The 11,218-nt window shown below is 35.7% G+C and overlaps 2 protein-coding genes across 3 annotated transcripts; one reads left to right on the forward strand and one right to left on the reverse strand.

Moving 5' to 3' along the window:
- Positions 1–433: 433 nt before the first annotated feature.
- LOC130722680 (protein PYRICULARIA ORYZAE RESISTANCE 21-like) lies at positions 434–2,004 on the forward strand. 2 transcript variants are annotated; one of them, XM_057573493.1, is made up of 4 exons: positions 434–618; positions 730–766; positions 920–1,001; positions 1,130–2,004. In XM_057573493.1, exons 2-4 carry the CDS (start codon positions 752–754, stop codon positions 1,762–1,764), a joined length of 732 nt encoding a protein of 243 aa, XP_057429476.1. In that variant the 5' UTR covers positions 434–618; positions 730–751; the 3' UTR covers positions 1,765–2,004. The 2 variants fall into 2 exon arrangements, with proteins under 2 accessions (XP_057429476.1, XP_057429475.1); XM_057573492.1 differs by having other exon boundaries at positions 466–766.
- A 1,842-nt stretch (positions 2,005–3,846) lies between these two features.
- LOC130723885 (60S ribosomal protein L6, mitochondrial-like) lies at positions 3,847–4,875 on the reverse strand. The gene has a single exon (XM_057575031.1). It carries the CDS (start codon positions 4,464–4,466, stop codon positions 4,158–4,160), a length of 309 nt encoding a protein of 102 aa, XP_057431014.1. The 5' UTR covers positions 4,467–4,875; the 3' UTR covers positions 3,847–4,157.
- Positions 4,876–11,218: the final 6,343 nt, after the last annotated feature.

Below are 11,218 nucleotides of genomic sequence, written 5' to 3' on the forward strand. Positions count from 1 at the left end.
GGTTGTATTTTACTCAATTCCTCACCTCTAAATAAATTTAACTATTACTCACGTATGTTACTCTAAAGTGAAAGAGTCATATTATAGGTATAAGTAAATCTTTTTTTATATTGATTAAATTTCAAAGTAGGTAATCATTTTTAATATTTGTGATAATTATACTTGTTCTGTAAAATGATTCTCTAACTTTATAGAGCCAAATTTGATAAACATTACGTCGGAGACACGTGTGCATTCATCATGTGGTAGTGTATGATCATTATTACACACAACTAAACGATCATAGAGTCCATCGTACAAATATGACTAGCATATCAATGATACTGCTGATGGTAAATATTTTGCAACATGAATTTGACACTTAAATTAATTACTAATACTATTTATAGAGATTGATGAACTTGCATAGAGTCAACAAGGTTGGGCGTGCCAACCAAAAACGGCACATGCGTATGCATCACACTGCATGCTGAGTTGCAAAGCCATCAAACACTGTGTGACTACATATATTAACACACACCCTTCAGTTCCGGCTACCTCCACTACTCTTCACCTTCTCTTAACGACAACACTGACAAGAAATCCAACCTTCTAAGTCTACGTGTTAGCATTTGATTGGTGAGAGTTTTCTTCTTAAGATTGATTTCCTTTCTCTTTCCTCTTTGTTATTGCTCTCTAGTCTCTTTAATTCTGTCCCCATTCACATCATCATTTTCTTCTGAGCCTCAGATCTGAACTCTCATCCACAACCATGGCTCCAGAAAAGGTACTTTCATTTCAATTGTTTTCTGAAACCACCACTCTTTATTACATAATATTTGATTCTTGTGGTCCTTGTTTGTGAAATGAAAATTGGATACATCATCAATTGGTTCTAAGCTTGTTCTAATGGGTGATTTTCTTGAACACATTCATTCAGGTAACCCTCATGAAGCTCAAGGTTGATCTTGAATGTGAGAAATGCTACAAAAAGGTCAAGAAAATTCTCTGCAAGTTCCCTCGTGAGTTCACCACATTCTTAATTTCTACTTTCTCATATATATAAATTTAATTAGACTTTTTATTTATTAGTACATGACAGAAGATATCAAATTGAGTTAAGTTTTGTTTTAATTTTTATGAACAATAGAAATTCGAGACCAGAAGTACGACGAGAAGGACAACATTGTGTTCATTACCGTGGTATGCTGTAGCCCTGAGAAGATTAGGGACAAGCTATGTTGCAAAGGTGGGGGTACCATCAAGAGCATTGAGATAGTGGAACTGCCGAAGCCCAAACCGCCTGAGCCTGAGAAGAAGAAGGAGGCCGACAAGCCCAAGGCGGCTGAGCATGAGAAGAAGAAAGACGGGGAAAAGCCCAAGGCTGCTGCTGAGCCTGAGAAGAAGAAGGATTCCGAGAAGCCCAAGGCGGCGGAGCCTGAGAAAAAGAAAGATGGGGACAAGGAAAAGCCCAAGTCAGATGGGCCAAAGAAGGGAGATGAGAAGCCCAAGGACAAACCCGCACCCGGTCCGATACCGGTCCACCCAGTGGGGCCACCGCCAATGGCAGTGCCAGTTGGGATGATGTATGCTCCAACTCCTTGTTACGAGGGCAGGCCTGCCGGGCCGGGCTTCTATGAGTATGGTGGGCCGATGCCATGTTATGACGGGTATTATGCGAGGCCCGTTTATGATAGTTATGGTGGAAGCAGACCCTATTATGTGAACAATCGGTGTGATCAGTATTTCAGTGAAGAAAATCCAACAGGGTGCTCAATTATGTGATCATCACCACATCCACGCCATTGCACATTCTCTCAACTCCAATCATGTTCTTCAAGTAACTATTTCTTTGTATTTGTTTTTAAGGTTCATATCATATGTTTCATAGGAAAGATAAAAGGAATGACTATGAGTTGGTGAAATAATAAAAGGTTATTTAGAGGGGATTAAATGCTAAGATGCATGTTATTTCGTTACAAGTTTGATAAATTAATAAAGTTTCTCTACATATCTATATAGCAATCAAGTTTGTGTAGTGGGATTTGCCTTTCTAGATTGATTTTGTTGTTGAAATTAATACATTTTCTAACCACAATCGCTACTAGTACCTTTTTTAAGTCATGCTGTTAATTCTTCCATTTGTATGCTTTTGCTATGAGAATTTGTAGTTAGGACTTAGGAAGCTGGCAGCTAAAATGACCTTAGCACAAAATGTCATGTAGATAAACTCGAATTAGTGCTGGCAGCTAATCATGCATTAGTGGTTATTGATCAATGATGACCTCAGTGGACAATGACAATTTGACAACCACGATCTTCTTTTTCCATACCAGCAGTTTTGGCTTTTCCCACATACTACTATTAGATCCATGAACCTACAGAAGAAAAAATACTATTAGAAGAAAATGTATGTTTCTTATAGCAGAAGGGAATTTGGGAAGGGATCAAGGGACGTCTCCATCAAAGAGACAAAAGTTGTTTTCACCTAAAGATAATGTTACATATTTTATCAATACTTTACGGTTCATAGTTCATTTTTGAAAATTCAACTCTTTATATATAGTTTTTTTTTTGAACTAACTCTTTATACTTTGTTAGTTGTACCAAATAAGCTCTTCTTCCTTGATTTACAAGCAGCTTAGTTATTTTTCGTTTGATATTTTTTATTACTTTCAACCCCTAAATACATAGCTTTTTGACAATTTGAAAAAGGTGATTAGGTAGAATTATAAAAATGGTAACGTCTAGTTGGCAATTATGTGTTGAGGAAACAAACATGGAATATTGTATGCAGCAAAGGCCATGTAGCACTCAGCAGAGGAAATGGGGTCTCTGAATTAATTATCATACGAAGATGAGGTCATAGAATTTTATATAATACTATAAACAATAAATAATATGTGCAGCCTCCACAAGGAACCAAAACCTCAATTATAGGTCATCCATGATCCACCACCATCATTTCAAGAATCTTTTGAAGTTACGATGCCACCATAATTTTTGTCACCTTCTTCCTCAAGCATCACATGCTTTTGGACAGATACGAGAAATAAATAAATTAGCTTGTTTTTAAGGAAGCTACTTGTTCTCAGTGTCATTAAGAGGATATGATCAGAAATTATCTGAGACTTTATGAAGACAGAAATTAAGAACTGTGTCGGCAGGGTCAGGTGTTAATGAAATCCATACAATGAATTCCAATCAGTAAAAAGTGTATGAGCTTGTCTCTAGCTAAAACAATAGTACAATTATTGAATGACTTACAATATCATTCATAAGCACATCACACCTGGAGCTGAAACTAAAGACTTGGTGGAAACTGCAGCCAACCACTCACATGTTTTATTAATATTATTAACTATTTACTATAATTTATCTTCTCATCCCATGCTTCCAGGTATTCTTCCTTTGCAACTACCATCATCTAGTGCTCATCAATGTTCATCCTCCAAATTTCTTCTCAAAATTACTATACAAGTGTTCAAGGAAAAGTTAAGCTCTACTACTTCTAACATTTCTTCAAATGTAGGTATCTACAATAGAATATACAACAAAAAATTGATTATTACTTATCAGAGAAGACCTATCTGTTGGTTGTGACATCACCAGTACCCTCAAACATAAGATTGAGAAACCACCTCTAAATATATTTATTTTTAGTTTCAATAATAGTAAAAGCAAGTGGAAAGTACTGAAATTAAGATATTTTCCCACTGCTATTAACTGGTATGCCCCACGTTAGTTTTAAGTTGACATCCATACTCCTATAAATAGTCTACACTCAGCCAAGAATTCCCTCTTGCATTCATACTCCTATCAATGTTTACAACATAAAGTCCATTAAACATGGTGCAGTATATGACTCAAATACACTCCAGTGTAGCCCAGGCTTAAACACCTGAAATACGCCCAATATTACATGTCACCACTATCAAAATCAATTCACAATTTCCAGATAAAGGGCATACCCTAAAATAACATTTTCATTAAACTCTAAATGATACATGTCAATCATATTGGAGCAAGATAATTATTATTTTAAAGGAAGTACTTTGATTATCCATGATGCTCTGTTCAAGAATTCCAATACTGAATTGAGTGAAAATTCTGCAGATGAAGTCTAGTCAATGTACATATGAGTCCTAGACTTGGCGAAATCACATAAGATTACATGATCACTTAGACTTCTTTCCTTGTTTTTTCTTAATAACTTCATCGACGTACATTATGCCCTTCCCTTTGTAAACTTCAGGTGGCTTACAATTCCGAACAGTGGCTGCAAACTGGTGCACCCTTTGCTTGTCTATTCCAGTACAACAAACTACATTGTTTTTGAAGCAGAAAACACGAACTGCAGGAGGCACAGTTAATTCCACCTCATGACTATAACCCAATTTGAGAAGCAACAGCCGCCCTGCAGCTTCAGCCCTCGCTTTATATCCAACCCCCACAATCTTAAGAAAGCGAAAATATTTGGCCTCCATCAATAATTCCAAAGCAAATCGGTTGCCTAAAATTGCTAGAGAACAAAAATTATGGAAAACTTATACTCCCTCCGGTCCTATTTATAAGCATGAAAGAGAAGAAAAATCTTGGTCCTTTTTATAAGAACCAAATGAAAGTTTGAGCTATATTAATTATTTTTTTCCAATGATGTCCTTATTAATTCTAACTTGTAAAATGTGTCTCATTAATTATTCTCTCTCTTTCTCACTTTCCAACATTAATAACAAAGGGTAATTTTGGAAGTTTATTTTTATTCAAGACATATTTAATGCATTTTACCTAGTTTAACTACATTTCTTAAACTATGTGAATTTTTTTTTTGTTGCTTATAAATAGGACCGGAGGGAGTAGTTTAGATAAATTGAATCAAAACAGGAGAAATAAAATACAAAAGAGCAAGGGTATGCATCATATCTTGCATAGATTCATAATAGTATAAAAACATGGACTATAATTTGTGAGTAAGCCATTGCACTATTATATTTTCTAGAATTATGCTAGTCTAATCTTTAGTCCTATTTAGACTAGTACATTATGCTAATAAGATAGAGCTAAGTATATAATTCCAATAAGTCCTACAGCATTTTGCAATCTCAATCTGTTGTATGCAAATATCCTAAACAATATATGAATGAAGAAGATCTATAGGAATATCCAATATTCTAATGAAAAGAAAGCGCTACTAATGATGATCGCCATTGCTCATCATCATCAGTATTATTAGGTGTCTCAACCATCAACACCCGATGCAAAACTACTAAGTAACATACCGATGGAGTTCAAATGGAAAACGAGAAATCGCAGACTCGCAATAGCTTCCTCTCACGACGGCGACGCGGCAACCGGCGTTGATGGGAGATCAGAGACGAGAGTGGAATGCGAGAGCCGTCGACGCAATACTTTCCTTTTTTTTTTACTTTTTTGTAGTGATTTGTGTTATTGGACAGGGCTTATGGTTATGGGCCTTGTTGGAGTATTTCTGATATGAATCGGTCGGGTTCGGACACCGTTGGGTCCAATAATATGGAACCGAACCCGACTAACATAACCCGTTTTTACCTGGACCAACACGCTCGAAAGTGTTAATTTGGGCTTGGATTGTTCGGTTTTGGGTCGGGCCGGTTTTTCTGATCAACCCTAATTTCCGTTTTTACCGGGTGGATTTTGATGGGATTAATTTTTTGAACAGGGGTAAAATTGACAATTAACATAGTGGTGCAAGGTTACACCACTAAAAAGTGGTGCATATTAGGTGTACCCTTGTTTTAGTCACCCCTCAAGGTTCATAAAAATGACACTTCACATCATTTTTATCTATTTTATATAGAGGAAAAATTTAGTAATGAAAAAATCGTCACTAATAATTACTAATTAATTAAAATTTAAATAAATTTAATAAATATACATTATCATACATTAATTTATGAAAATAATTTATATTGACTTTAAAAAAAATTATGAAAATAATTTTACTTCATTAAATTAAAAAAAAATCATTCATTGTGTCTGTCGAGCCCACACCTCATCCATCTCCAAACCATGTTTCTCCCCACAAATGGTCACCACCAAGTCTTTGTTCCCTTTAGCGCGGCAGCCACCCAGGGGCGGACCCACGTGCAGTTCAGGGGGTTCAGTTGAACCCCCTGAAAAAAAAAAAATTCCTACCTACCCCCCTATAGTAATTTTTTTTTGAACCCCCTGAAATTAAAAAATTGCACCCAAGTCCCAGCCTCACTCCTTCTCTCACGCACGCACTCCTTCTCACTCTCGGTCTCTCTCTCACCACACTCACGAATCTTCTCCTCCTGTCGATTCACACGGTCACACCTCTTCTCCTTCTCTTGACCACCACCGATCCAGTCCACCACCACCAGCCGACGCACCACGCCACCGGCCACCAGCCACCAGCCCACCACAATCCTTCTCTGCTCACTACCTTCTCTCTCTCACGCTGTCACTCTCTGGTCTTTGGTTCTACTTCTCAAATCTCAAGCACAACACACACCAGTGACACCACGCCACCAGCCACCACCACCGGCTGCCGGCGCACACTGCACAACGCCACCACCCACTCTCTCTCTCTGTTGAAGCTTGAAGGTTGGTTGGAATTGAAAACCCCCAAATTGAAAACCTAAACCCCAAATTGAAAACCCTAACTGCTATTATTTTGATTTGCTTTCCCTTTTGCTGAGTTTAAAAGTAGAGTATGTTGTCAATTGTTGAATTTGCTTAAATCAATTTGTCAGTTGTTGAATTAGACAATTAGTCATTGTGCAAAAGGAGCACTACCAGGAGCTTTCGGTCATGGGATGATTAGATATTTAGATGATATTGTATTTTACAATTTATTTGCCTTGTGATTCATGGCCCATGGTGCTTGGTCTGATTGGAGAAAGCGTGAGATTGCAGGTTGTGTTTTGGGATCTTTATTGCTGCATTTTGACAGCAAACAGCTAGAAGAAAGCTAAGTCTCTTGCTGTTAGTCTATGAGTTAAATGACAATGAGTTTCTCATTTGAGTTAAGGTGGAATAGGTATCAGGGAACTTCCTTCAGTGTTGCTTTGTTCTGTAAATGACACTGGGTTTGGAGTGCTATACCAACACTGGTTTTTGTCTACTAGTGTTGGTTTTCCTTGTCTATCTTTTGTAAATATTTCTTGTACTTTTTTGGGTTAGAGTACCCTAGTACTCTATTCTAATACTAATTTGCTTATCCAAAAAAAAAAAACAATTTACATACACTGATACACTAGTTTGCTTAAAATGGGAGTAATTGGTTTGAGAATTGAGAGTAATTGGTTTGATTTACATGAGGGTAATTGGTTTGATTTTAATTTTACAAAACATTCCAGTTATTTTCAATTTTACATGAGAGTAATTGGTTTGATTTAAATGGTTTGATTTAGTAATTGGTTTGAGATTGTAATTTGAATGAAAATGTTTTCAAATTGCTCAAGTTTGTCATGAATGATTTGTATATAACTTCATGTATGAATCTAATTTAAGTCTACTCTATCTTGTGAAGGTCATGGATAAATTTTTAATCAAGAGAGCAAGGTCATCAAGTGAGCAATGTGGATCAAGCTTATTGTTCAACGATTTCAGAATATGAAATCGCGTAGAGGACAACTATGATTTGTATAATTTCTGATGTATAAACATATTACAGTTGTTTTTAATTATATTTTTATCGATGTGTTCATGTGAAAAATTTGACCCCCTGGCCGGGGGGTCCTGGATCCGCCATTGCAGCCACCATCCCATAAAGTGAAATTTCATGGCACCATCATGCATCAATATTAATTTTAGATGAGAAAATAATGTGGTGAATTGCACAAAATATGTTGTGTTCAAGGAAATCTTTCACAATATATGATTTCTGTAATTGATGTTCAATTATTGACAATGTCGTTGTCATTTTTTTCAAATTTTCTTATACTTTTTTCCTATTGAAGTCAATTTTAACTAAGATTAACCATTTATAAGACTTAAAATTCAAATAAAACTTGAGGTATATAATAACCTCGTGCATGGCACGGGTCTCAAACTAGAATCAATAATTTTAAAACCAAATCATTCATCTCGTAGTAGTTATGTGCATGGTCTCTTTGGCTTGGCGTCGTTGTAGAGGGAAATCGAAGACGGGTGATCATTACATGAGGAACACTATGCAACGCTTCGTTTTGTGCAAGGCATCTGAAGCGTGGGTGAAACTCTACCTCTCCCCCATCCTGAGTAACAAGGCCCTTACTATTCCGCTACTCGATTGTTCTTAGACCGTTGGAAGTCTCTGTTCAAGCAATGGTTGCATGTTTATTAATTTATGTTGGTGTAAAGTCTTGTAAATTGCTTAGAGTAGGCAGGGACATGTACATGTCTTCCTTGATTGCTCTAAATCATGTTGGAGTCCAGTAGAAACAGAAAACTACCAGCACTAAAAAAAATCAAACTCGAATCAAAATAAGAGAAAAGAGAAAAACACATAAATTGGTGAGCAGGTCGCTCAGTTTCTTGGTGCTATTTCATTTACTTAATATCCCAATGCTATGGTAGAAATTGGGGAAAGAGGAGATAGAGAGAAAAATTAGAGAGAAAAGGGAGAAGTTTATTCATCAATCAACATAGTTATAGTTCACTTTCTTACAACCCTTTATACTTCAGCTAACAACCTTCATAACCGACTAGCCAACTCTTTATCTGCCTAACAACTCTATAGCAGCCTAACTGTAAACATACGTAACATAATCTTTTTGGCATTTTCTTATAAAATTACAAATTAAAGAGATAAACACTTAAACAATGAAAATAAACCAACAGAATTAGTCTAGAAACCTAGGCCTCTTGATAGTGCGAGCCTTTTTGATATTTTTATGCTTGTGTGTTAGTGATGAAAATAGTGGCAAAGTTTTTCTTGAATTGCAAGAATAACTTTATTCTTCTGATATGCATGTTTTTAATGCAGATTGTTAAGTATCCCAACTGTAATTATATTGTCAGAAAAGATACAGACTCGTCTATACCATTTCTCCTTACAGAAATCAACAGCCACATATATTCCATTTTTCAAAGATAGTCGCGACCAAATTTTTCCTTATCATCATTCGTTTCATCTTTAATAAGCATCCGAGAAACGCCACTTAGAAAATTCCCTTCGTGATCCCTATCTATCACATCAACACAGTACCTCCCCTTCGTCGCTAGGAAACCCTATTATGAAGAAAATGAGGCTTAGTGCCCTATATGAGGAGTTGAGCGCTCAAGGTGGCTGGAAACCCCACTTGGCAAGAGATTATGTCTACGAACTCCAACTAATAGATTCACCTAGGTTAGAGATAATTATGTGGATAGCGCTCGACATCATAAGTGAAATGAACCTTTATATAAGTGTTTGAGTTGAAAACAACTAGAGAATTAAGTGAAGCATTTATGAATACATCTTCTTCATAGTTATCCCAGCAAAACTAAGGCAACTCAACTTCAAGTAAAAGAAAGCACGTTCTAAGGAAATTCTTAAACCACACATGTACAAGTGCTTTGTGCTCATCAGCAAAATTAAGACAACTCAACATGAAAAAGAAAGCACGTTCTAAGGAAATTTTACTTAAAACACATAGGTACAATACATGATTGCTCTGTGCTCAATTGAATGAATCCTAAAGTCTCAAGGGTGGCTTCTAGGTGCTGCTGGCCCTCTCTGTTTTTTTGTCTCTGTAGCCCCCGTGTGTATTTCCCTAGACTAGAAGGATTCTTTTGTTTCTTAGTCTAGTTTTCTCCCATTTTTTTCCTTGTTTTTCCTCTTTTCCCCTTTGTAAATGGGTATTAGCATACCTTTATGCTATCATTTATTCATTATATTTCTTTGCCTGTTCAAAAAAAAATGCTCTCATTAAAGGACTCTGAAATGTTATTCATCAACACATCGCATTTGGGATACAAGCTAAAAGAATGCTTACACCATGACTTTGCATCCCTTTATGCTATCATATATTATATTTCTTTGGCTGTTCAAAAAAAAAAAAGTGATATGTGCTCATTAAAGGACTCTGAAAGGTTATTCATCAACACATCGCATTTGGGATAAAAGGTAAAATAATGCTTACACCGTGACTTTGTAGGGATTGCAAGCAACCATGTGTATGTAACCAGATCTGCTTCTCTCAACTCCAACATCTTATTAGTCCACAGCTGATGGTAAGTAGCCTTGGCAGCTGCTATGAAAGTGAAAGGTTTTTGTCCCCGTGGTCTTCCTAATCCTAATTGGAAGGTTGCGCTTCTGGGTGTTTTCAATTTGGTTCATAAACTCGTGAGTGTGTTCTTTAGGGATAGTTGGATTTGAGTATAAAATCTCAAAACAACGTTGCAACGCATATTCCGGGATCTAGTTGAAATTTTAGTCCCTTTAATGAAGTGTTTTCCAGCTATGCTTGCAAAGGAGAGTTATGAGCTTCATCTTATGTATTTTCAACTATTAAACAAAATGGAAACACGTCTTTAAGGGTACGAAGGATTGCTTTGTGACTGTTTTTTTTGGCATATTGTTGAGCATCATGTTAAACTCAGTATTTTCTCATATTGAAGAATTTCTATAAATTCAAGTAGGGATACAGTAAAGCTGTAAAGGTCTAAAGGAGATTCATAGGTGAACTCATGAGTACAACAAAATTATGAGAAATTTAGCAATGATGTAATTGGCTATTAAGAAGCGCAACCATACAGATTGGTATGAAGTGTTTATTCATAGGTCAAGTCATAATAAAGAAATAGAATGACAGTTATTGGTAAGTAATCAGGGAAAATTATGATGAGTGCAAATAAACGGTCGCAAGTAATAGATGTAATTTAAAATGAGTTAGATGGAAGAAACTGAGATAATTAGTATTGAGTTTGAAAACAACAAAAAATTGAAAACAACTCAAAAGCTAAAAAACCAAAAAAATAGGAAAGAAAGAAGTATTTTTTTTACGCCATCTTGAAAGGGTTTTTACTATCCAACTTCAACTTTAAGCCTATTTATATTTCTTTGTCATCATATTTGGTGCACTCATGATATATTGGTTTTTCAATAAAATACAATTTTTATTTCCATCATGTTAGTTAAAGTATTGACAAATAGTAAAAGAAATATTATAATAACAAAATTCAAATGAATTAACATAAAATGAAATAAAAAATACTCTTCAATTTCTATTTTTTTGTTTTTAAAATTATATAAACACAATAAAAAAGTTTA

The sequence above is a fragment of the Lotus japonicus genome, chromosome 6 (genome assembly GCF_012489685.1).
Source record: "Lotus japonicus ecotype B-129 chromosome 6, LjGifu_v1.2".
In the NCBI taxonomy this organism is placed as follows: Eukaryota; Viridiplantae; Streptophyta; class Magnoliopsida; order Fabales; family Fabaceae; genus Lotus; species Lotus japonicus.

Excerpts from the sequence above, each read along its gene's own strand:
- LOC130722680 (XM_057573493.1), top strand. Across the intron at positions 1,002-1,129 it reads AATTCTCTGCAAGTTCCCTC|AAATTCGAGACCAGAAGTAC; the intron begins GTGAGTTCACCA and ends TATGAACAATAG.
- LOC130723885 (XM_057575031.1), bottom strand. The coding sequence starts at position 4,466 with ATGGAGGCCAAATATTTTCGCTTTCTTAAGATTGTGGGGGTTGGATAT.